General features: G+C 42.2%; 1 protein-coding gene across 2 annotated transcripts in view; it reads right to left on the reverse strand.

Annotated features, from left to right (window-relative positions):
- si:dkey-106n21.1 (solute carrier family 23 member 2) overlaps positions 1-27,297 on the reverse strand; it is a 103,054-nt gene that overhangs the window by 6,809 nt on the left and 68,948 nt on the right. Inside the window, exons 8-10 of one of the 2 annotated variants that reach the window (XM_047349205.1) lie at positions 13,271-13,524; positions 8,305-8,469; positions 6,352-6,460 (exon numbers count right to left, since the gene is read on the reverse strand). In XM_047349205.1, the coding sequence (XP_047205161.1) occupies positions 6,352-6,460; positions 8,305-8,469; positions 13,271-13,524 (528 nt within the window). The remainder of the gene's footprint in view (positions 1-6,351; positions 6,461-8,304; positions 8,470-13,270; positions 13,525-27,297) is intronic. The other variant, XM_047349212.1, reaches the window with a different exon arrangement.

A 27,297-nucleotide genomic window follows, 5' to 3' on the forward strand; every position in this document is an offset into this window, starting at 1 on the left:
TACTGGGATTCCTACTGCCTGTAGTTTTAAGAATGTCTGGGAGAGGTGACAGTTTGTTTACAAAGAGCAACAACAGGCCTTTTGTTGTGCTGAGATATCAGCTGAGTGTTGAGGCTTGAGAAAGACTCTGGAGAAGACTACCTTATCTGATCCGGGCAGATTACAGCCACTGTCAAGGGGGCCAGCCAAGAGGATTTGGGAGGTAAGCAGCCTAGAACTGAGAAAACCAGACAAGCCTTTATGCCCAGTGATGACTCTGGATTAGCACTTCCCTTGGAGACACTCACATCACATGATTTATAGGATCAAAGTCTTATGTCTGCATAAAAGAACTGGTTAATCTTAAGATTGTTCTTTTGATGGTGCTTTCATAGAGGGCTACCGCAAACAGTCTTGACGAAGCCATGCAATGTATTGTTGGGAGAAGCTGACAGCCTTCAACAGATATGTGTTGATTAAATTTATTGGACATTTTTCCTTTGTCTATTTTAACTGGACTGAATATGACTGAACAAACTGAACTAAAAGTATGTGTGGTTAAGTTCAAAACTATTCATACCCCCGATTTAGGTTTAAAATTATTTACATTCAAACAACAAGTTTGTTCATGATAGCAAATAAGACAGACATCTCTCAAAGGAGAATAAAACAATGTAAAATAAATTTAAAATAACTGTGGTTTATCAACAGTTCCTGACCAGCTTTTTTCACTGGTATTTTGACGATTTATTTTCGGTAATAAGCTTCAAGGCAGGAAAGCCTCCTTGCCATCACCTTAACCTTTACCTCGCTCTACTGATTCCCTATCACATTTAAGTTGGGACTCAGGCTGGGCCACTCCAAATGACCACTCCAAAATACTTGATATGACTTTCAGTCAGAAGAAATATGTGGATCAAATTAAAAGATTACTTTAAATCTGAATCTGCCAAGTATATGAATAATACTGTGCCTAAGTGTATAGAATTAAAAGTAATGCAAAAGAATGATTCACTATTTCCTGCACCCATAGATCTAATTTTGATTCCCTGCTTACTTTTAGTCTCTCCCTTGTCTTTTTCTCTTGTTGTCTCTCACTTGCAAAGCGAAAAATACATTATCCACAGCCACCAGCATTTGTGGACATTGGTACACACAAACAACACAGAGGGACCAGGTAACCTGGACTTAACCCTGATTAAGCTCTGGGCATGTGTTACGGTGTTGACCTGTCACCTCAGCAGTTTAACTCTAGCCGTTGACCTGTTGCACCATTTGTGTCATTCTGCTTATGCTTCTACCAGCCCACATATATACGGGTAGTACAGCAGATGGACTTTATTAATAGTCTAGTTAAATGGTTAAACTCATTCAGAGTATAAAACATCCCTTGTGATCCTAGTTTTATGTCATCTGTTGTCTTCCTCAAGCATCTATCTTTCCCTTTTACAGTGTCCCACAGTGGACACATTTTTGTGGCAACGAAGACATTTTTTTTCTCAGGTCCTCAGGCTGAAAAGCCTGAAAACCCATCCGCCATACCCTGACACTAAGAAACACCAAGAGGTATCAAAGATCAAGAGCATGAAAGACACAGCATTGCCCCCAACAGGCAGAACTGCTCCTTACATTGCATTGGAATTCACCTGATTCGTTTGGCCTGACCAACTAAGCTTCAAATTAAATTTGCCTTTTTCCTTTCTTTAAACTGACAAGAGAACAGCAATTATAGAAAAACAACAAAATATTAAGATCTGATGGGGTACGGCAACTGTAAACCTTGTCCTTGTCATTTGGAAATCCAGACTAAAGGCTAATGATAAACTGTTTGCCATCTGGGCCTCTGGGATTTGGCAACATCTCCCTGTTAGGAGCTTAGTCTGGCAGAACCACTCCCATCTTTTCAAGTCGAATCTGAAAGTGGAAACACTTTCTAACATTGTCCGTGACTGTATTGTGTCAGCATGACACGAAAACTTGATTTTTGACAAATCATAGCTGTTTCATGTTGGTTTACATGTATTTAGCTTCAGCAAATAATGATTGCTTTAAAATGTTTTGAACAACACAAACGAATGAAGCCTCAGTGTCATGGGAGAGCCATATTACAATAGCCAGACACCAGTGAATGCCATTCAAGCATCACAGTCTTGCTGATACTAATGCGGGAACTGATAAACAAGTAATGAATGTGGAGTAGTTTCAAAGTGATAAGCCAGTGAGCAGTTGGAACAATTTGTCACATTGCCACACATACTAGCTAATACATGTCACCATTGTATGGGTTAATACCCTGTAAGGAAACTGTTGCTCTCAGTTCAAAAGGGATATAGAAAACATAGGGTTAAAAGAGAAAAAAAACTGAATGGTGTGTGGGTTTTTACCTTGTCATGTAAAAGTATTCTTATCACATGAACGCAAGTCACTGACTCCATGCAATCTACTGGGTTTCCTTAGATAGAAAAACTTTTTAACGAATTTTAATAAATAACTGAATCTGACTGCACTGTTTGATAGTTAGGATTAATTGGAATGTATGTACCTGACTTGAAATCTGAATGATTTGATTGAATTGACTCATCCCATTTTAAAGTTACCCACCTTTCACACAATGCAACAGGAAACAACACTCTACAATTATTTCTACTTCTGACTTCCTCCCTCCCTGTTGGTTGGAGTAAGGGAGAGTCCGGTTTAGCCTAAACCGGCTCAGTTATGGTGGAGGTGCAAACACACCCTCCATTTCTGCTACATGTGTGACCCCTTCTCTTTTGCAACAGTTATAATCAGTCTGACAGAGAGAGGTACCCCCAATCCTTGTGGTTTTTAGTATAACAATGGCCATCAGTGGGCTCTGGATGGAAAAACTTTATCAGTTTATTATTTTACTTAGGACCCCTACACATAGCCCGTTCTAAAATGGCCAAACTCTAACACTCAGTAGTTTAAACTCCCAAACAACCCAGCACCATTCCAAACCCTTTGTGAAGTGCCTTGAGATGACATGTGTTGTGAATTTGCCACTATATAAATAAACTCAAGTGAATTGAACATTTTGTCAAATAACAGCCAACAACTTCAATTTATTTTATTGAGATTTTAAGTAATGGAACAATGGAAAGGAGGAAAATGATGCATGGATTCCTATACCATTACTGAACCACTTTCCTTACAGGGTATTAAACCACTAAATGGGGGTATGTATTAGCTTGTCTGAATGTGGGATTGTTTTGACAAACTGTGCCAACTGCTCACCAGCTTATCACTTAGGAACTACCATACATTCACTATTTGTTTATCAGTTCCTGCATTAGTATCAGCAAGACTGTGATGTTTGAATGACATTCACTGGTATTTGATTGTAAAATGGCTCTCCTATGAAACTGAAGCTTAGACCTTACAAAGACATATAAGCACACTACATATACACCTTAAATGTACACAGATACATTATTCTGGCAAAAATGGAACTCCAAATTGCAGGAAGCCCTGAGAGGCCATGGAAGGCGAGCATTAGGCCCTATACATAATCTGCAAGAACTAAGAAATGTCTTCTTGCTCGCAGAGCTGCTAGAACAAAATGACATGATGCTCTTCTTGCAGCTCTGTTTTGGGAATTTGCGCAGCTTGTTCTTGATGCATATTTTAAGCAGAAGCTTTTTCTTGTGTGGTGTCAAATATATTTTGTGTGATTGATCAGATGTCTAAAGCTGCAGTGGAACTTGGAACCATGGACTTAACCTGAAAATTTGAGAAAGCACACCTTACAGGTCCCTCCCCCATGCTGTCTGCTGTGCTACAGCCCTCCCTCCACAACTCCTCCCCCACAGCAGAGCTTACCATGAACACACAGACTAGTAAGAAGGGCCACAGATGACGGGGGATAAACAGCTATGGCACATTCACTGGTAGGGACAAATCATCAATAATATGCTTTACATATTGACTATGACCTGCCCATAGCTAAGTGAAGTTGTCCCCCCTACCTTCTTCAAATCAAATGAAAATAGTGTTAACGATTGTGCAGCAAAAATTTTCATTTGTGCCGCTATCATTTTGAAGATATTAATGAAAGCTTCTAGAGGTCACCAAAGGTCAACCAGCCACCACCTTCTTCAAATCAAACAAACGTGGTGTCAATCAATTCGACTACATTTGTGCCGGCTAGTGCAGCAAAAAATTTTCGTTTGTGCTGCTATCATTTAAAATTATTAATAAAAAGTATCCGGGGTCACTAAAGGTCATCAAACATGCCTGTATTTGAATGGGCAGCAACATTCAACTGCTGCCTAGATGCAGGCCTCTCATTTGTTCAACATGATTCTGCCATTGGCATCGCTTGAAGAAGGTGGGGGGGGGGCTGGTTGACCTCTGGAAGCTTTCATTAATATCTTCAAAATGATTGCGTCACAAACGAAAATTGTTGCTGCACAAACCGGCATAAATTTTGTAATTAAATTGACAATTTTTAACATACCACATCTGAATACCCTCTAGACTTTACTGAAGTAATATATATATATATATATATATATTGTAATGTTTTTCAACCCACAGAAGCCCTGAAAGGCAATTAATAAAATGTATACTCTTTTTCTAAACTTGACCAAATGATCGTTTCCTCATGACTTTAGAAGTGAGCTGCAAGTAAAAAAAAAAAACAAAATCAAGATTTAAATACGTTTACGTTTGTTCTTTTCTCTCATTTTTGCTCTGCACTGAAAGGCAAGGGCAAAAAAAAATTTTCTGAGAGGCTTATTTTTGTTCTTGTAATACTTTTTTCCGCCACTAGAGGCACTGGATTAAAACACCAGCCTTCACTAACAGCTGTATTGTTCCAAGGGCTGGTTTCCAAGAACCAATGTCCCATTTTCTAAATGAGATTTTTGTAAAGTAAAATGAAATACAGTAAAAGCACATAAATAGTGTATTTATTGGCCATGCTATGTTGTTATCATACCAAGTTTGTTTATTTATATGCGATATAGAATTAACTATAGCCTTGTTCAAGGATATCTGTGAGACAACTGACAATTGCCCACTATGACTGCTCTTTCTAGAAACCAAGACTGTATCTTGCAAATTGCTTTAAAACTGAATGTCAGTACATGCTTATCATAACTTGTCACAATAATTTAGAAAGGGGTATAAATTATCAGGCAAAAATTTAAATATGAACCCTTTAATGATTTATATATGTATTTATTTGTTTATTTATTTATACATTGGTGACAACAGCTGAATAAAACCTTGTTGGGAGCAGTTTTTTTACTTTTTCTTTTTACCTCAGTGAACAGAGTGGGAAAAAAAATCTTGGTTTATTATTCAAAGTTAAATTTTTTTCTCAACCAACACATCCTCAGAAATAAAGTATTACCTTATAACGCCTTATATAGTCAGTCCGATGGATGTTTCGGAGACGCAAAGGCCCACATCAGATGCAGGCTTTAGTGACAGTTGGTGGTCGCTCCCTCTGCGTTGCACTGCCTGATGTCGCTAGGAGGCACTTTTTCATTTTACCGCTTCTCTTTTATGTGTATAGTTGGTATATGTGAAATATAAGGCTTTGTGCTTGATAATTACAGGTAGTTGAATATAAAAACTACTTCTTCAGTGTATATCTTTATGGACAGAATTACTTTTATTGTATGACAATTGAATGTCTCTGAATGCTGTTGTGCTGCAACACTTATTTTGAACAGCAGCAAATTTATTAGAATGATAGGTTTAGCCTGCAACTTTGAAGAAAGTCTAAGTGCGCTATGATTGCTGACAAAAATATTTTAATCAAGTGTCTATTATTAATCAGTCAGAGCAGGTTCTATGTTCCTTGTAAAGAAGAAATCCATGTTGTAATTAAGATTGTTCATGTAAACCAAGCCGTGACCGTGTTCAATAAATTGTGTTCTTTTTTGTTTTAGAAGGCAGAGGAGTTTTCCAGCATGGATCCAGTTTCTGGACAGCTCCCAGAGATCTCTCCAGCTTCACTTCCATTCATTGTCTCGTTACCTTCTTTGAAAATGATGTTGAAAATAAGGTGGTTTTTTGGTAAGGAATGTTTTTTGTTTTGAACTATGTTATTACATTTCATTGTTACTATAAAACGTTTTTCTCTGTGCTGTCCATACATAAATTGTTCTGGTGATAACAATGGGACATTGGTTTTTTGGAACCAGCTCTTTGACTGTCTTTTTTAATAATACAGCTGTTGGTCAAGGATGGTGGTTTTATTCCAGTACATCTAGTGGCATAGCAAAGTATTACAAGAACAAACACTTAGAAAAATAAGCCTCTCAGTTACTTTTTTCACTTTTCTTTAAGGGCTTCCATAACAACCTGATAGGTTTTTAGAACAGTGTGTGATAACTTTACCCGTGTCAATGATGCCTGGATTGGAATGGAACCAGGTAGGTAACACAAGTCCACTGAAGGTAGAGAAGCCGAGGATAAGGAGATTGCGGGAAGAATTGAGGTCAACATACTAAAGAGAGAAAAAGGAAAGGGAACATTATGTCACACAATGTGATAACATTAGTTTATTGACTCTTAGTGCCAGACCGTTTTGTTGTCCTATGCCAATGTGCTGCAATCTCTGTTTTTTAACAGGTCTAAAATGCAATTTGACATAGTGTGGAAATGAAAAAACGCAAAGAGCCAAAAGCAATTTCAAGGGGGATTTGTATGTATTTGATCATGACAGGTTACAAAAGGCTAGGGTGGGGTAAGCCCCTAACATTTATAGACTCAGAAGGGGATCAAATTGGAATACAAGCTAGAATCTGTCTACCCCATTACACAAATATTATATTATTATTATTATTATTATCATCAAATTTTATAATAACAACAACAGAAAAAGACAAACACATATAGCCTCAGTCACTCTGAAACATGCCCCACTTTTGACTTTATATCCGTTCCATCTGCATTAGGCTCTTTTGTGTTTTTCCGTTAGCCTAAAGACTGAAACACAATACCGGAGGTTTCAGTTCAATGTTAAATCTGAACACTTTGATATTGCAACCAGACATTGTGGAAATGGTACACACTGAACTGCCGCTCCCTCACGGTTTTGCCACGTATGACAGGGACTCAAGGGAGCTGCAGTTGTTCAGTACAAACAAAACAGCTGTTAAAATATGCAGCAAAAAAGAGGGAAAAGTGTATCATGTTTCAACCATTTTCAAAGACTGAAAAAATTAATTGTTTAAAGGAAAATACCTCACTGGGGTGGCACTCGAAATATTAATGAGATGGTAAGTTTGTGTTTTACAAGAGAAAAGCAGAGATTTCTATACTGTAGGTGTTACTTAATGCAAAAGCTTCCCCCGACTCCCTGTGGCTTGTTTTCTTTAACAGCCATTAAAAAGCAGGGTGAGACCTCTAAGAAACAGCCAAACAGGCAAATAAACCCAGCTATTATTAGTTATTATTGGTTATTTGAGCAATGCACTATTTTTCAGTTTCAACAAATGTTCTGCCAGATCTCATACCAACTTGTCTATAAGGGAGAAGCCTTGCATATAAGACTTGTTAATTATGCTTACTATTAAAAGTGAAGAACTCAGTGAATACTTTGATATGACAAAAACTATGGCAGTACCTTTTCAAATTCTTTAGTGTTACAGCTACAAGCAAGCATGTAATTGTGAAGTGAAAGGAAAATAATGAAAAGTTTTCAAACTCATAAAGCACATTTTTGATGCTATTATAGTTGTTATAAGTTTGTTGGCGTATCAGCTTTGCACACGTAGAGTCCTTTCTTGTCTATTTTTCTTTGCAAAATAGTTGAAGTTCAGTCTGATTGGATGGATAGTTAATCGGACGGACAGTTATTGTGAACATAGGTTTGAAAAAAAGATATTCCTTTACTGATTCAATGGCGCAAATATTTAAATTGTGTTCATATGGTGAATGAAATTCTTTTTATAAAGAAATAAATAAATGGAGAAAAAGTGGAACATGGGTTTCTGTTTTTACAAATAAAAATCTAGGTTTAAGGCAGTCTTAATTTTACCTACATGTATTTTAAGACTGAAAGTAATATTTAAAGTGAGTGTGAATAATTTTACATTTAACCGTGCACGTTTTTGGGGAGCTGTGGCACAGGGGGAAGAACAGGGATCTGGCAATTAGAAGGTTTTGAGAGTGTCTCCATCTTTCTTACACCACACTTTGATGTACCCTTGAGTGAAGCCCTTAACCCCAATAGAGTATGAATGTATTTCCAGTTCTTCTTTGCAATGTTGCTCAAACTAATCAGATTGGATGGAGAGTGTCTCTAAAGCATCTGAAAAAAACAAACTGCTGTCTTTATGTGTTTACCTGGAGGTTGGATATCCCCACAGCTGCAATCATGCCAAACATTACAAGAAACATGCCTCCAATGACTGGGTCAGGGATGGTGATAAAAACTGCTCCAAACTTTCCAAAGACTCCCAGAACAATCATCAAAACACCGGTTGTCTGAAGGACGAGTCGGCTACCAACCTGGGATGAAAAAATGAAAAAAAGCTACATTGCAACTACTAATTGAAAAGTGCAAATTGATCGCCAATGTGCAATCACATTAGCTTCATGCGGTTTGTAAAAAGCTTAGAATGGCCATTTTTTGCCCGACAGGAGACAGATTATTGGTACCCCTTCTGTGAAGATCTACATCTTCAGTAGAAGCTCACAACAGATATGCCCTCTTGCTGGCAAAACCCAGTTAGACAGACATTAGTTTCTGTCACACAGCACCATGTGTGCATGTACTTTACCTTTCCTTACCTCTTGTTGGAATGCCTAAACAGAAAAACATTGTAATTATATTCTCATGTCACATAAGTGACCCCACTGTGGCGAAAGTCTGAAAAAGTGGAATATTTCATGAAGCAGAACAAAGTGTGTCAAACAACATGATTTAGCTGCTGTGATAAGCGCACTGGTTTAAACAGTCAACCTTTAATTGGCTGTTTAAAGACAAAGCCCTTCTTGTTTTGTTTTTTTTTTAATATTATTGGGCCTACTATAAAGACATCAATGGAGACTCTCAGGTTAAAGTTTCAGTTAGCAGTTAATGTTTACAGTGCCAAACCTACTTGTGATTCACCTGGCATGTGTCCAAAAAAAGCAAAAACGTTTTTATTTTAAAAAAGGTGACATGTTCTCTCCAAAACAGGTTTAACAAATTAACTGTGCTGTGCAGTTTCAGGCATCAGCCAACGCCCTCAGTGAAACAAGAAGATGTTTCTAATGAATGATTTAAGGAAGCAGAAGTTTAGGCTAAATCTTGGTATGCTACAGAGTGACAGATCTTTAATGAGAAGTAAATGAGAGCTGAATAAGCTTACAGCAGCTTGCTAACTTACCCTTAGCCATACCCTGTGAAGTTTATCCCAATGTGTCACTTTACCACCACAAGCCTATAGTCCAACAGAAGGTATTAAATAAACAAAAGAAAAAATTAAGCATGGTTTTTAAATGTGTGGTTTTTTTTTACATATAAAAATGTAAAGAAAAACAAAGTGATGTAATTTTACCCCATTCACAGTTGCAAGTTTTATGGAATGTCTCTATCTACACACTGAAACTTTGGTTTATTCTTAAAAAAATAATTAAGGCCCAGTCAAAATCAATCGAGAATATCTTTGAACAGTAATTTGTATGGTCTAATCTGGATTTAGGGAATTTGACCATTCTAGCACATGAATATGCTTTGATCTAACCATTCTATCGTATCGCTGGCTCTGTGCTGCTGAAAAATGAAACCCTATCTCAGACTTCCATTCAATAATGGCTTATATTCAATTTAATCTATCCTTCCATGAATTTTCTTGACCCAACTAAAAAATCATTTTGGTGACATCATGGTTTTAGGCAAAAGGCAATCAAGATTTACCACTTTCTTCAACAATTGCTTTCTTTGTGGCCTCCAAAGTTAGCTGGTTCTGCTATATTTGTCACGATGTGGTTTTGGGGTGGAGTGAAGCGCAGACAAGAGCTTGGCAGCAGCATTCTGAAGCAGTCTTCAGCTTTATTCAGAGATTTACAAATCGAAGCAAAACAAAGGAAAACACACTGCAGGTACAAGGCATGAGTCCAAACTAAACTTACTTGAGTTGTACTGCAGGAACGTAGCAAACGCGGAGGTTAATCCGGTAATGTGATCAGAGGATCTGAATCCGAGTGGTGTTTTGTTATTGGACTTTTGTGCTAGTCACGGATTGTCCATAACGAACACCATGTTCAAACATAAGGGTGTCCATCAGTGCACTTGGCACCAGGACACCCTAGGCAGGAGGTCGATGATCGACTTTGTTGTCGTATCAACAGACCTTTGGCTGCATGTTTTGGACACTTGGGTGAAGAGAGGGGCAGAGCTGTCCACTGATCACCACCTGGTGGTGAGTTGGATCCGCTGGAGGAGGAGAAAGCCGGACAAACTTGGCAGGCCCAAGCGCATAGTGAGGGTCTGCTGGGAACGCCTGGCGGAGCCCTCGGCCAGGGATGTATTCAACTCCCACCTCCGGGAGAGCTTCGACCAGATCCCGGGGGATGTTGGAGACATAGAGTCCGAGTGGACCATGTTCTCCGCATCTATTGTCGATGCTGCTGCCCGTAGCCGCAGCCGTAAGATCTGCGGTGCCTGTCGCGGCGGCAATCCCAGAACCCGGTGGTGGACACTGGCAGTAAGGGATGCTGTCAAGCTGAAGAAGGAGTCCTATCGGATGTGGTTGGCTTGTGGGACTCCTGAGGCAGCTGACGGGTATCGTGAGGCCAAGCGTGCTGCAGCCCGGGCTGTGGCAGAGGCAAAAACTCGGGCCTGGGAGGAGTTCGGTGAGGCCATGGAGAAGGACTACCGGTTGGCCTAGGGCTGTCATGGTTGACACGCCTCTTCAACATTGCGTGGCGGTCGAGGACAGTGCCTCTGGACTGGCAGACTGGGGTGGTGGTCCCCCTTCATAAGAAGGGTGACCGGAGGGTGTGTTCCAACTACAGGGGGATCACACTCCTCAGCCTCCCTGGTAAGGCCTACGCCAGGGTATTGGAGAGGAGAGTCCGGCCGATAGTCGAACCTCGGCTTCAGGAGGAGCAATGTGGTTTTTGTCCCGGCCGTGGAACACTGGACCAGCTCTATACCCTCTACAGGGTGCTCGAGGGTTCATGGGAGTTTGCCCAACCGGTTCACATGTGTTTTGTGGACCTGGAGAAGGCATTCGACTGTGTCCCTCGTGATGCCCTGTGGGGGGTGCTCCAGGAGTATGGAATTGGGGGCCCTTTATTAGGGGCCATCCGGTCCCTGTACGAGCAGAGCAGGAGTTTGGTCCGCATTGCCGGCACTAAGTCGGACCTGTTCCCGGTGCATGTTGGACTCCGGCAGGGCTGCCCTATGTCACCGGTCCTGTTCATAACTTTTATGGACAGGATTTCTAGACGCAGCCAAGGGCCGGAGGGGGTCTGGTTTGGGGACCAGTGGATTTCGTCACTTCTTTTTGCGAATAAGGTGGTCCTGCTGGCCCCCTCTAACCAAGAACTACAGCATGCACTGTGGTGGTTTGCAGCCGAGTGTGAAGCGGCTGGGATGAGGATCAGCTCCTCCAAGTCCGAGGCCATGGTACTCAACCGGAAAAGGGTGGCTTGTCCTCTTCAGGTTGGAGGGGAGTTCCTGCCTCAAGTGGAGGAGTTTAAGTATCTCGGGGTCTTGTTCACGAGTGAGGGAAGAATGGAGCGGGAGATCGACAGACGGATCGGTGCGGCTGCCACAGTAATGGGGGCACTGTGCCGGTCCGTTGTGGTGAAGAGAGAGCTGAGCCGAAAAGCAAAGCTCTCAATTTACCGGTTGGTCTACGTTCCTACCCTCACCTATGGCCATGAACTTTGGGTCATGACCGAAAGAACGAGATCCCGGATACAAGCGGCTGAAATGAGCTTCCTCCGTAGGGTGGCCGGGCACTCCCTTAGAGATAGGGTGAGGAGCTCTGCCATCCGGGAGGGGCTCGGAGTAGAGCCGCTGCTCCTCCACATCGAGAGGAGCCAGTTGAGGTGGCTCGGGCATCTATACCGGATGCCTCCTGGATGCCTTCCTCGGGAGGTGTTCCAGGCACGTCCCACCAGGAGGAGGCCCAGGGGACGGCCCAGGACACGCTGGAGGGACTATGTCTCTCGGCTGGCCTGGGAACGCCTTGGGCTCCCCCTGGAGGAGCTGGAGGAGGTGTCTGGAGAGAGGGACGTCTGGGCGTCTCTGCTGAGGCTGCTGCCCCCGCGACCCGGTCCCGTATAAGCGGAAGACGACGTGTACGAGTACGAGTACGAGTGATCGGAGGAACCAGCGAAGAACAATGAGACAAAACCAACTGATATACAGAGCGAGAACAAAGGCAGGTAATCAAGGAACTAAGAGCAGGTGTGACAAGGAGGCAAAGGGATCAGGTGAACATAATAAAACTAAAGCATGAGGAAAAGAACTAAATGACAAGACAGTGAGCAGACCCAAAATAAAATAAAACATAGAATCAAGATTAAACATGAACTAAAGGAAACTGAGAAACTGGAGGTAACACAACAACCTAAGATCTAAGGACTTAGCAAAAGAAACCCTGACTACAAGAGTAAACAAACCTAAACCAACACTGATAGAACAAACTAAGAATGAAGAAGAGGAAACGAGGACAAGAATAAAATTAAACAATAACTAAAGCTACTCTATAAAAGAGGGACTGGAGAATAAAGATAAATTAGAGGAAACAAAGCTAAGAGGGACAATGAATGTAAAGGGGACTAAAACTGAGTAATTAATAACTAAAGGAGGACAACTAATGACGAGAGGAGTAATAGAAAAGAAACTAATAAATAGGAGAGTGCAAAGGAACCAGTACCAAACATGAACATAAAACGAGAGCACAGCTAAGGAACCAGAGAACTATAATAATAATAATCATAATAAGGAAACCATTCTAAGAAAATAAACAGGAAAGCAACACCAAGGGAACTAGGAGTGAGGAGAGCACACTGGGAGGCTGAAGATAACCAAAACAGAAAACCACAACTGACATGAATACAAAAACACAAATAAGAAACATCTAGCTAAAGGTAAACGAAAACACAAAACTAAAAACAAAGTCCAAAACGTCCAAACCTTAACAATATTTGATTAAAGGTTTTAGATTAAAGAAGACTGAATGCAGATGCATGCCATGTATCATCACCGTTCTACTACACAGTTATTTACTTCTTTATTGGTTCATTGGATAAAATACGAGGAAAGCTCCTTGAATTTTGTTGTCGTAAGGTGAAAAAAGCTGTGTACCTTGGTAATTCCAAGTGCAGCGATGTTTTGGCTGTAGGAGGTGGTACCATTCCCAGTTCCCCACAGTGCAGCCAGGATGCAGCCAATGCCCTCAACAGCGATGCCTCGGTTGATAGCATGAGTGGGTGGTGGAGGAGCACCAGACAAACGAGCACAAGCATAATAGTCGCCAATGGATTCCATAGTAGATGCCAAGACGCCAGCTATCATTCCCAACACTGAGGACAAACTTACAGTGGGCATGCCCCACTGACCTGTGGACAGGAAACTAATTAGGCATACCTCACTTTCCAAAAGCCTGTTAAAAACTCAGATAATTGTGATTGTTCAACAGAATCCTGTAAAGTTTGATTTTGATTAATTGTTTTGTAGGCTGCATTTACTTTACAGAAATAGCAAAGATTAATTTGTCAAAAACTAGAAATACAAAACAACAGATGTATCAAAACAGTTTTCTGTGCTAATATTGCTCAGCTTGTCTTAGAGCCATGGATTGATCTTAGTTTTTTACAAGCATTATAAAAATATAATTCACTGAACTTACCTCAGCAACACCTACAAGATAATTTAGCAGATTAAAGCAGCCTGTTGTGCTTTCATTCAGTTTAAATCAAATATGAGTTTTGGAGGTCCATGATACTTTACTTTAGTATTGTCTGAAAATTATTGTTCAAGAAATTTCTAATATCCAGTTTCAACATTTAGTTGGTTGGTGTAAAAAAATTCATAAGGATGATTTCATTTAAGAAAAACATTGGAGTGGAAAAATATTTTCTCTCTTACAGATTTCCTCTGCTTTTTGTCAAACCTAAATGTTTCAGATTATCAAACAAATTTGATATCAACAAATCAGCAAAGTGGTTAAATGCCATAATATTAAAGTGGTTAAATGCAAAATGTAGTTTCCAAATGGTGATCATTCATTTCTAAAACGATATCCAAACCAACCCATTTGAGTGTTTCCAAGCAGAAGCAACCTGTTTAAGCTCATACAATTGTATTTATGTCTGGACTTTGACTAGGCCACCTCTAGGCAAGAACCTATTTTTATTTGTTTTAACTATTTAGAAATTAACTGGGTGTTGTGCTTTGTATCTTTGTCTTGGTGCATTAATTAAGTGGTTGGGCTATTGACAGCAAGCCAATGATCCAAAGCACACCAGTAATTCTACCTTTATATGACCAAAAAATAACCAAAATCAATGAGATCTTATATAGATGTTGTGGACTTAAAATAACATTTTCAGGCCACTGTAGTAGGTTTTCACTACATTGTAATTACATGCAGTGTAGTGCAGTGCTGAGAAGAGGTCAGGGTCTTTCTGGAGGTCTCAATATCAAGGTGTTTCTCAGCGGACCCTTTGCACCGATTTTCTGTTGAGATGAGGTTTTTTCCAGACTTCTCATGATCAATAAGGGGTTGAAAAAAACATGTACCACCACACCTGTGAACTTCATTGACAACTTTAATAGTTTTTGGGAAAAAAGACAACTCTTTAAGCAAGATGGTTTCTGTTTGAACAAGCCAGGAGCCAGACGTCTCACATCTAATCTCTTCTATTCAGATTATTAAATAATCCGCCAGCAGCTTCGACCTTCAGCAGAGAACAGGGAGTATCAACAACAATGATAACGCTGCCTCCAACAGCTCCAACAGAGACAACCGGCCAGCTGGCTGAGAAAGAGAGGTCATCACAAAAGGTCTCCCCGTCGAAATCCACAGGAGAAGTGGACCCCCCATTATACCCCCCTCCCCCCAAACCCAGACCAACATCCCCGGTAAACCCCCCTCACCCCAGACCCCGACCCAGACCGCACAGAACTCTCCCATCTCCCCACTGAGCCTGCTTTTTGCTTTACTGGATTCTGATAACATGAAAGGAGCTCTTAAAATTGGGACCCAAATAGCCCTGACATCTTCTCCATTCAACAGCCCCCATGGCCGAGGCCCTGCTACTAAACCAACATCTTCCAAATGCTGCAGACCTCCACCACCTCCTAATCTATCTCCTCCTAATAAGGACCTTCAAATCACTTCTCTGTGATACAGTCTGGGCCCCAGTGCTAACTCTATCAGAAATGAGCATGTCCAGGAAAAACTTGGGCCCCTAATAGGAGATAGTTGTAAAATCTCTGTGCTTATACGTGACAGAAAGAGCAAAGCCAAAAGGATAAGAGACAGTAATAAACAATCAACAGAAGCCATAAACTGGTACAACCAGACACAGAGTTAGTATCAACAACTAAGTCATATAAACTGGCTTTATTGAATATTAGATCTCTGTCAGGAAAATCCTTTTAATCAATGGCTTCATTACTGACCACGATCTTGATGTTATGTTTTTAACAGAAACATGGTTACATGAATTTAATGAAGCTCCCATTCTGATAGAGTCGACGCCTCTGAACTACAATTTTCATTGTGAGAGCAGACAGCATACAAAAAGGTGGAGGGGTGGCCACTTTGTTTAAAGATTTATTAGAGTGTAAAAAAGTACTTCTGGCAAATTTGAGTCTTTTGAATATTTGGCTGTCCGGGTAAAGAGCCCTGTCCGAACCATGTTCTTGAATATTTATAGGCCTCCTAACCTACAACTGAAAAATGCAAGGGAATCTTTCTTTTCTGAGATCATCAGCAAAAACATTAACAATGCTCGTGCATTATTTGTCACGGTCGACAGGTTAACAAACGCTCCTTTAACTGTAGCATCTGAACTCCACTCTACCAGGGCCTGCAATGAATTTGCTAACTTCTTCACTGAAAAAACCCAAAAGATCAGAGGGGCAGTCAGCACATCCACATCAACTCCAGTACCAATGTTGTCTCCAACTAGAACTGATTTTGACAAAATTTCCCAATTTCACCAAATTAACTGCAAAATCTTAGAAGAAATTGTACAGCAACTAAGCTCTTCTTCCTGCAGTCTCGATCTTTTACCCACTGCTTTCCTTAAGAAACCTTTGCCTGTAATAACATCTGATTTAACACATACGATAAACACGTCCCTTTTGTCAGGTGTTTTCCCCCAGGCCCTAAAAACAGCAATTATCAAACCTCTATTGAAAAAGAGCAACTTGGACAAGCTGCTACTACAGAAATACAGGCCTATATCAAACCTCCCCTTCATCAGTAAGATTATTGAAAAAGCTGTGTTTCAGCAGTTAAACAACTTCCTAACAACGACCAACCACTTCGATGTCTTCCAGTCAGGCTTCCGTGCTCACCACAGTACAGAGACTGCTCTTGTCAAGGTGTTCAATGACATCCGTATAAATGCAGTCTGTGGAAGAACCACAGTGCTGGTATTATTGGACCTTAGTTCAGGATTCGACAATGTTGATCACTCCATTTTATTAGAGCGCTTGGAAAACTGGGTTGGCCTTTCTGGTACAGCACTCAACTGGTTTAAATCCTACTTGAAGGACAGGGACTTTTTTGTGTCAGTAGGTAACTTTACATCAGAGAGCACAAAAATCACATGTGGCGTTCCCCAAGGGTCCATCTTAGGGCCCCTCCTATTCAATATCTACATGCTCCCCCTAACTCAGATTTTAATAAACAACGACGTAAGTTATCATAACTATGCAGACGACACACAGCTATAGGTTACGATGTCACCAGGTGACCATAAACCCATTCAAGCGCTGGGTAAATGCTTAGAAGAAATCAATGCGTGGATGGGCCAAAATTTTCTTCAACTGAATCAAACCAAAACTGAAGTAATAATCTTTGGACCAAAGGAAGAACGTTTAAAAGTTAGCACACAGCTTCAGTTAATACAGCTAGAAACCACCAATCAGGCTTGAAACCTGGGTGTATGGACTCAGACCTGAACCTTCAGGGCACATAAATACAGTAACAAGGTCGGCCTTCTATCACCTAAAAAACATCTCCAGGATTAAAGGACCAATGTCTCAGCAGGACCTTGAAAACCTAATTCATGCGTTCATCTTTAGTAGAATTGATTACTGCAACGGTGTCTTCACAGGTCTGCCTAAAAAGTCGATCAGGCAGCTGCAGTTGATCCAGAACGCTGCTGCCCTCACTAGAACAAAGAAAGTGGAGCACATCACCCCGGTTCTAAAGTCTCTACTCTGGCTCCCTGTAGCTCAGAGAATAAACTTTAAAATACTTCTGTTAGTCTATAAATCACTGAATGGCTTAGCACCAAAATACATTACAGACTTGTTGTCAGTGTATCAACAACCCAGACCTTCCAGGTCTTCTGGCTCAAATCTACTCTGCATAGCCAGAACCAGAACCAAACATGGAGAAGCAGCTTTTTCTTCTTATGCTCCACTAATCTCGAATAAACTCACAGAAAACTGTAAAAGCACCAAAACCTAAGTTGCTTTAAATCAAGATAAAAACATATTTGTTTAGAGTGGCCTTTGAATGTGTTATCTAAACATTATTAGTTAATTTTTCAGTCCAATTGTCCTTTCGTTTTCTTATTCATCATTCTATTCTCTTTTTTTTTTCATTACCTCTGTTGTTTGATTTCCTCTATCATTGTAATGTTTTTCCTTATGTACAGCACCTGGAGTGCCTTGTTGCTGAAAAGTGCTATATAAATAAACTTGACTTGACTTGTGTAATTTGAAATTCATGGCATTTGTTTTACAATTAATTGCACTAAATTAAGCTGGATTTAATGATTTGTAACTTCATTTGGTTTGACATTGTATTTAATTCAGTTTGACTACTTTCATTTTCAGTTCTATAATTCCATTTCAGTTCCAAAATTCAGTTTTTTGTGACACACATCCAGGTCCTTGAAGAAAGCCACAGAGTAATCAAACTAAACAGATTCACCAATTTATGTTTCGCATCTGGTTAAACATCCTTTACCACATTTTGATCTGGAGCAGTGCAGCATACATGAGCTTGTCAGATGTCATTCACCAAGTCAAATGACCATCTATAAGAAGCATCATGTAAACAAATGATGGACTAAGTGTAACAATTATGCTACCTGTATTCATTAGCTAAAGATGCCAAATTATCATAGTGTGCCACCGGTGTTATGTCGGTCTGCGTTTCCCCATATAGTGAAGGACATCCATGAAGCGGTGAATCTGTGTTCGATTACTCTGAGGCTTTACTTTAAGGACACAGATGTGTGAAAGAAAAAGCTGATTTTGGAACTGAATGTGGATTATAGAACTGAAAGTGAAACTGAATGTTCAATACAATGAAATACATTATCAAGCAAATAAATTCTATTTCAAATAATCAACTTTTCATGGACTTGATCCTGCATATTGTGATGGAAAATATTTTGGAAAGAAGAAGAAGCATATATTGACAATTTCTACCCATATCAGTGTTACAAGATTAAAAGCCAATCACTTCTGGATCTGGTGGAACCTTTGGAGGAGCCTTGGAGCACAACGTTGGGACTGCTTGAACCTCCAGACGAACCTTGGAGAGCGTCTGTGGAACCCTTACCCGTTTTCCACCAATGCTCTTTTGAGCCCGTTCCGGTTCCCAAACGTGATTTTGTACTGGTGATGCGTGTTTCCACCAATGAAAAGAGGTTCCAAAGCGTGAATTCTGGTTCAACTCGGACACCGCAGAGTAGTTGGTTCTTCTGCACGAACTGTAACACCACCTTTGGCGGTCGAAGCCACAGACAATAGAAGCAGCAAGTACGGCGGGAAAGACGGAGAACATACCCTAAATAAACATTATTCATGTTTGCAAAACACACTAAACATGCATTGTATAACTACACGTTTCTAGTTTTTCACCATTGTTCTTGCACGGGTTGCCGTCTCTTTCCGTATTAAGATTTATGGATGCTCTCATTTTACCTTAAAAGGAACACTACACACAGCTCAGCGAGCTCCACTGTGTCACTACCAATCGTGGCTCTTGGGCTCTCAGACGGAAGAACAATGGGCTCAGATGCAGAAAAGAAAGCCAGACAGGTTGTGAAAACAGCAACTACAGAGACCTCTGTGCCTGTGGGAAACACTTCTTCTGCTGCTGCTGTTATGGATTTGGAGAAATCAGCTGGACACTCCTGGACAGAACCTGAATGTAGCTTTTTGACGGTTTCACTGTCTACGGCGAGAGGATGGAGAGGCAGCAGGCAGACAGGAAACATTGACCGGGTCCTCCATAACAGGGGGAGAGGTGTCGGCAGGACTCTGACAACCTGAAGCGGGTTTAGTTACTGCTACAGGCTGCGCAGAGGAAGTTGAAAAACCCTTTCTGTGGTGTTGACCACTGAAGGGCACTAAAGGAGCAGCGGAGAGTGGCAGAGAATCCTGGGCTTGGGGACACTGAGCAGTGGCCTGTGACATAGAGTTGGCTTGGAACCAGGAAGCCTGAGATAAAGTCGGAGGCACCAGGGCAGGAGATAAGGTGTCATGCGGATCCTCCAGAAGAGAAGAGGAGGCATTGATCAGACCCTCAGAGCCTGGAGCAGAGGCAGCCTGCTGTTGACGATATCTGCAGCGAGCAGAAGAGGAAGAAGCAGAAGGCATAGCAGGTGCTGAGGACAGTGGAGAAGACCATGGCTGATGTGTGGAACCCTGTTGACCCAGGTGGAAGAAATGCGAGACGCCGAGCACGATTTCCACTAGAAACTTAGGGTGGAGCTGCTGGCATCCTCAGGGCCAAGTTCATGGCTCATTACGAGGAGGTGGAGAGGAGTTGCCTTACCATGAGCCAAACTCTGGTGGCATGAGCACCTGCCTGGATCCCAGAAAGGTCTGTTCCATTTCCTCCAGCAGCAGCGGGGAAGGCAGGATCTTAATATCATTCCCATATGTCTCTGGCCTACTCCAGCTGCTGCCAAATCCAACGGCTAAGTTCAGCAGTCTTAGAAATCTGATTGTCTGCTTGGTCCAACTTCGGACTGGTTTCTTCTAATATATTTGTAAAGGGGGAAGCTGGACCAAAGTGCAGACAGGAACTCGGGAGCCGCATGGTAGGTAGAAGATTAAAAGTACATGGAACTGTCAAGATTTGTGGGTGTTTTTGGGATCTTATTATTGTTATTCTTGATAGGTTTTGAATCATGCTTTAGTTTTTGTCTTCTAGTTCGTGTTTTGTCAAGTTAGGTTTTTGGATCTGGTTATCCTTTAGCTTCATGTTTTTCTAGTTATGTACTCAAGAGTATCTTCTGCCTAGCCAAGTTTTGTTCTCTCCTGTCTGTTTTCAATTAACTTTTCACCTGCACCTAGTATTCAGTCTCCTCATTTCACCTGGTTCTTGCTACATATATACACATCTGTTCCGTTCATTCCTCGCAGAAACATTAACTCTGCTCATGCGTAGGCTGTTGTATCAAGTTCTTCATTCATGCCAAGCCAGTTCTACCTATGTTCATGTCAAGTCTGTTCTGCCTCTGTTCATCCACGCCTGCATCTGCAACCATCAACCTGCCTGCTAGTTTGTGTTCTTATGATTATTAAAATCTTCTACTTCTGAGGGTCATGCTGCCTGTCCGTCTGCATTCTGGGGTCCTCCGCTACACAAGCCTTGACAGAATGTTTCCACCTAAATTGGACCTCACAGACGGTAAGCAAGAGAGCGCCAGTGATCGCTGGGTTCAGCAGCAGATGGAGGAGGCGATGAGACATCCGTCGGCCGATCTGGAGGTTCTGCCGTCTCCACTGCTGTTGGAGCAGATGAATGACGTGAGGGTTGCAGCGAGTAATCCTGTGTCTTCGTCTGCCACAGCACTGTCTCCCAGGCTCGCTGCAGCTCCGCCCATGCCCTCTTTACTCCTGAGCTTAGGGAGAAAATCAGGCAGATGGAGGAGGATTACCGGAAAGCAATAAGGCAGTTTTACTGCCGCCCACCTCCATCCTCTCCAAGTGTCCAGAGAGCTGCTGCAGCTCAGCCCACGTCAGGTCTTCAGAGCGCTGCTGCAGTCCAGCCCACGTCAGGTCTCCAGAGCTCTGCTGCTGCCAAGCAGGCCATGCCAGGTCTCCAGGGAGCTGCCGTTGTGCTGCACAAGTCTGCCTCAACTTCCTCCACACGCCGCAGAGGACGTCTGAAGAGGTACGACTCAGCTCAAGTCATTGGGGGTCCCCGTGATGCCTCGGCTCAAGCCACTGAGGGTTGCGGCAACGCCTCAGCACCTGCTCTAGCCACTGAGGGTCCCGGCGATGCCTCAGCCCCTGCCCACATCCCTGAGGGTCTCGCCTCAGCCTCAGCCCCAGCCCCGGCCCCGGCCCATGCCACTGAGGGTCGCGGCGATGCCTCAGCCCCTGCTCAAGCCACTGAGGGTCCCGGCAACGCCTCAGCCCCTGCTCAAGCCACTGAGGGTCCCGGCGACGCCTCAGCCCGGCTCGAGCAACTGAAGGTCCCAGCGACGCCTAAGTCTCTGTGCACGCCACTGAGGGTCCCAGCAATGCCTCTGCTCCTGTGCACGCCACTGAGGGTCTGGGCGACCCCATAGCTCCTGCTCCTGGTCTGAAGGCCTTCCAGGGGTTCAAGGAGAGGTTAGTCCTCATCCTGGCCTCTGAACCCAGAGACGAGGGGTTCGAGGAGGAAGCGCCGTCTGATCCTGTCTCTGAGGGGTTCAAGGAGCAGCTTGTCCTCGTTCTGGCCTCCAAGGGTTTGCCGGGCTCTGTTCCTGTCTCCGAGGATCCCGTCAGCTCTGTTTCTGTCCCCGAGGGTCCCTTCGGCTCTGTTTCTGTCAATGGGGGATCGCCAGGCACCGCTTCAACCTCTGAGGGATCACCAGGCACCATGAAGGCCAAGCCTCACTCCAAGCCTCCGGAGTTCCACCGAGTTTCTGGAGGGTCCTCTATGCTCCATGGTTGACCTCCTGATCTGCCGTCCCGAAGGTCCCCTACTCTGCTCGGCCGACCCCCAGACCGTCAGTTCCTTTGTCGCCGGCCGCCAAGGTCTCTACGTCCCTGCTGGCCTCCTTATCTTCGCCTTCGCTGCCGTCGCCAGCCAACAAGGTCTCTACGTCCCTGCTGGCCTCCTTGTCTTCGCCTTCCCCGCCGACGCCGACCTCCACGGTCTCTACGTCTCTAGTGGCCGGCCTCCTTGTCTTCGCCTTCGCCGCCGGCCTCCACGGTCTCTAGGCTTCTGCTGGCCTCCGGACCACCAGCTAATTCGCCGCCGGCCTGCGCACCGCTGGATCCTTCACCGGCAGCCTGCACGGTCTCTACACCTCTGTTGGCCTCCATGTCTTCGCCGCCGACTGCCCAGGAGTCTGTGTTGCAGGTCCTGGCACCCGCCGGATTTTGTGCCTGCTCGGGACGAAATCCTGGTCGCCCGCATGACCTTTGTGCCTGTTTGGGACGATGTCCTGGTCGCCCGCTTGAACTTTGTGTTTTGGTTTTTGTTTCCCCCTCCGCCCCCCCTGTTCGGGCTGTTTTTGGTTTTTGTCTCTTGTTCATGTTTTGTCAAGTTAGCTTTTTGGATCTGGTTATGCTTTAGTTTCATGTTTTTCTGGTTATGTATTCAAGAGTCTCTTCTGCTCTTGCCACGTTTTGTTCTCTCCTGTCTGTTTTCAATTAGCTTTATTCAGTTCACCTGCACCTAGCATTCAGTCTCCTCAGAGACTAAATGTACATCCTTCAATCAAACGAGGTGTGAAAATTTTGACAGGTGGGCGGGACTTCCGGTGGCTGGGACATCCTAGGGCGGGACTCCGGTGGTGGGCCTTCCTGTGACGTAACCGGATAACATCATTAACCGGATGTTGTCATTAGCCGGATATTGTCATTAACCGGATATCGTCTTTAGCCGGATATCGTCATTAACCGGATGTTGTCATTAGCCAGATGTTGTCATTACAAGGAAGCGAATCTTTCTAATTGTATGTTTTTAGATGTTTTTTACATCTAAAAACAAAACATGTAGTTTATCCACTTTAAAAGGTCACTTAGGTTAATGCAGGCACATCACACAAAATTCTGATAAAAAGAGAGAACCTGACAGAATTGTAAATTCATTTTGTTTTAACACAGGGGTTATTTAGATGGATGTTTTTACATCTAAAAAACAAGGTGACAAAAAGTAGATACAGAACCTTTCTTCCTCTGCTCAAATGTTTGAGCAATCTAATCTGCACCATTAACTTGTAGAGATGATCTAAAAAAAAAAAAAAATAAAGGTTATAAAATCCTCAGTCACTGTTTATTGAATTAATGCATCCACAGCTGTTTCTTGTGTATTGTCTCAGACCAAAGTCTTCACGCCAACTGTAGTCAATGTAATTAAGAGGAATGTGCTCTTTTCCTGGCCCAAAGTCTGGAGCATTGTCTCAGTCAATACACATCCACTGTTTAATGAATAGGTGACCAGACGTCAGACATCCGCAGCTGTTTCTTGCGTATTGTCTCAGACAAAAGTCTTCACACCAATTGTAGTCAAAGTAATTAAGAGGAATGTGCTCTTTTCCTGGCTAAAAGTCTCGAGCATTGTCTCAGTCAATTCCCATTCCCTGTTTATTGAATTAACACGTCTGTGCGGTTGCTGAGGTGTCTCGGGGGGCGTGGCCAAGGGGCGTAACTATGCGCGCTGAAGGTAGCGTAGTCAGTCATCCTGGTTCTATCGAGAGATACAACGCAATCTTTACTGGGAGATCGGCTTCAAATCTGGTAGCTAAAAGTTTATTTTTAACCAATTACACTGAAATATTTTTAGAACACTTGTAAGGAGAAGCAGAAAAAAAATGTCAGAAAATATTTCAGGAAACGAAGAAGGTGGTGAACATTCTGCTTCTATCGAAAGATACAACGCAATCTTCAGTAGTAAGTATTCATCTTTAAGAATTCTTTAAGTGCTTGTGAATGCTCATTGGATAATAATAATGTTTAACTTATATTCTTTAGAACCCACGAGTGACGAGCTGGATGGTATCGTTTTTACACAGTCTGACTATGGTAATTATTAACTGCAACAACATCTGGTTTAGTCAACTGGTGAATGCTATTTTGTGATTTAAAAAATAAATGAAATAAATTCTACTTACAGATTTAACAAGAGACGTATTCCTGAACGTTGGAGAGGTCAGCGTTTGTAACCGTCTGCCTCCGAAAAAATCAAAGTTGAGACGGAAACTTGTCTTTCAAAAAGACAATCTGATCCCAGCTAAAGATGAAATAGAGGGCGAAGCCATTCATGCGCCACAGTCCCCTGACCGTGCGCCGGAAAAATTAACAGCTCCGGAAGAGGAGAGTAAGTCAAAAAAAAAAAAAAAAAAAAAAAATATATATATATATATATATATATATATATATATATATATATATTTTCACAGGTCTATGCGATATTGCAGACTTGTTTTAACCCCTGATAAAATATTTTACAGAAATGTCGAATGATTTAAACCAGAACCCAAGCATCGATAACATTCAGCAGAACTGTACCAGTTCAGTGCAGGAAGAGTTGGAACCGCCCGGAACCGTTCAAATACTCCGTGTACGGAGTAAGTTATAGTTATATTCAAATTCTGTTCTATCCAAATCTTCACAGAAACAAGATTTTTTTTTTTTTTTCAAAAGACCTGCATTTTAAGGTAACTTTATTTTGTTTCACAGAATATCTTCAATTGAGGAAAAGACGGTGACTCTGTGCTCTGTATACCAGGGCGAGGCTTGTTAGAGGTTTATTGAATGGTAAGTTTAATTCTTCTTATACTCATTTACCTACTGAATTAATTCGCATATTTCATTAATTAATTTTTTTCTTTATCTTTCCAGAAGCAACGTTGATGGTGGAGCAGATTTCATCGAGACCTGGACAGCAACAGCGCAGACAGAGAGTTCCCCTATCCTGACGTGAGCGTTGTAATAAAGCATCAAGTTTAACGCTTCTGGCTGCATGTCAGACATTGTTACTGAAACATTTTGCTGATATCAAGGTAATTTAAACTGATCCCTGGGTCTTCTTCTTCTGATATTCATGTTAATATGGATAGCCAGATCACACATGCGCTGAATGAGATAAGGAATGTTGTTGCTCAACTTAATAAAATTCCTGTTAATGCTGATGTAACAGATAACATCGGGTTAAATGCATCTCCTGCTAACAGTGAAAATGTAATAAATCAAAATCTGTACGGTGACTTTTTTAGCTCATTAGAACAGGCTGTTGAAGATTTAAATAGAACACCATCTCCATCCAGCATTCAGCTAAATGAATCAGCTGACTTACAAATTCCTTCAACGTCACACGCCGCTGATCATACTGGGCAGCATGGCGGTAATTTCAATCCAGAGGTTGCACTCAACCCTGATCAAATTGAGGGAGATCATCCTGCGACTGTTGAACGTGAACGTTTTAATAACATTGAAATAAGGAGACCTTTTACCATCCCGCCTCCCTGCCCTGGGAATGTCCCTGATCTCGCTGCAATCTATATAAACATCATGCGTATTCTCAGTGAATTAGCTGATACTGCAAGATCTTTAGCCAGACGTAACGATGTTGTGCAGCCAGAATTAGTCGGGGAAAATCTGAACCGTAACATCGCGTTTACCATTGACGATGATGGGAATATGATTCTGCCTGCTTTTTAGGATTTTCTGGATGAGTTAGTACAGTCCAATGCTGAAATGCCTGCAGATAATAACCTGGAATTTGTTCTACAGATAGTTAATGACCCTGCAGAAGGGTCAAAACGTAAGGTTAAAGGAACGTTAGATTGTGAACTGATTAATAAGAAAAAGCGTCACCTGTATATTGTAGATAATACCGGTAATCAGTTATGCTTTGCCATAAGTCTTGCACACGTCTCTGACTCTAACCTTACTGATAATCAGGCTTTAGAGCTGGGGAGGGAGTGGCAACACAGGGCTGGTTTAGATGATCAGACAGCAGTAACTTTCAGCGACATTGGTAAATTTGAAAACATTCTAAAGAGGAAAATTGTAGTGTTTCACAGAACCTTTACAGGCTCTGCAGCTCTGTGTAAATTTGAGACCAGTTTCCCTGATCGATCAAACCCTCTCTTTCTGCTGTTATTTCAAGGTCACTACTATGGGATAAAAAATCTCAAGGGTTTTATAGGATCGAGATACATCTGTGTATATTGTTACGGGAGCTATGAAAAGCCAGACACACACCATTGTGAAGGCTATTGTCCGGTGTGTCACTCATACCAGTGTATGCGTGAAATTAACGAACCTGTCGCCTGTGCAGGTTGTCACAGAATCTGTCGTAACTCTTCTTGTTTCAGTAGACACAGGGAACCTCGCAAAAGACCTAGTGCTGACAGGCCCATGAGTGACTGTGAGTTGGTAAAACTGTGCAAGGTGTGCAAAAGGATATACGTTATTCCACTCAGTAAGCAGGATAAACCACACGTGTGTAATGTAAAACGCCGTATTTGCGGTGAGAATATACCTCCTTATTTAGATGTGACGTGCGATGGTCATCTGTGTTACATTCAAACCGCCCAAGCCTGTAATCAGTTAGATGATAAACTGTTTTTTTATGATTTTGAATGCTTCATTGACGAGAACGGTGTGCACATCCCCTATCTGGTCTGTGTTAAAACGCTGAAAGGTGAGGAATGGCATGCTTATGGATTGAATTGCACCCATAAATTACTTCTCCATTTCAGGAGACCGATGTACAGAGGCTTTACCTTAATAGCTCATAACGCGCGTGGATTTGACAGCTACCTGATTCTCACAGCTATGCTGCAGTTAGGCATTAAACCTCATCTCATCATGCAGGGAAGTAAAGTTCTCTGTTTAACCGACCCTGATTACAGGTTAAAATACATTGATAGCCTGTCCTTCATGTGTATGAAGCTTAGTGCGATGCCGAAAGCATTAGGTTTTATTGATAAGATCAAAAGTTTTTTCCCCCACTTATTCTCGTCTGAGCAACATCTCCAGTATGTGGGGTCTTTTCCTCCTCCATCCTCCTACGCTGTAGAAAGCATAAGCCTTCAAGAACAACAGGCGTTTAACAGCTGGTACAGAGAAGCGAGCAAAGGGGTCTTTGACTTTGAGAAGGAAGCTCTTCGTTATTGTAAAAATTATGTGGACATTCTATTTCAAGGTTGTGTTAAATTCAGGGATGAGTTCTTTAA

Source organism: Girardinichthys multiradiatus, chromosome 2 (assembly GCF_021462225.1).
Source record: "Girardinichthys multiradiatus isolate DD_20200921_A chromosome 2, DD_fGirMul_XY1, whole genome shotgun sequence".
NCBI lineage: Eukaryota > Metazoa > Chordata > Actinopteri > Cyprinodontiformes > Goodeidae > Girardinichthys > Girardinichthys multiradiatus.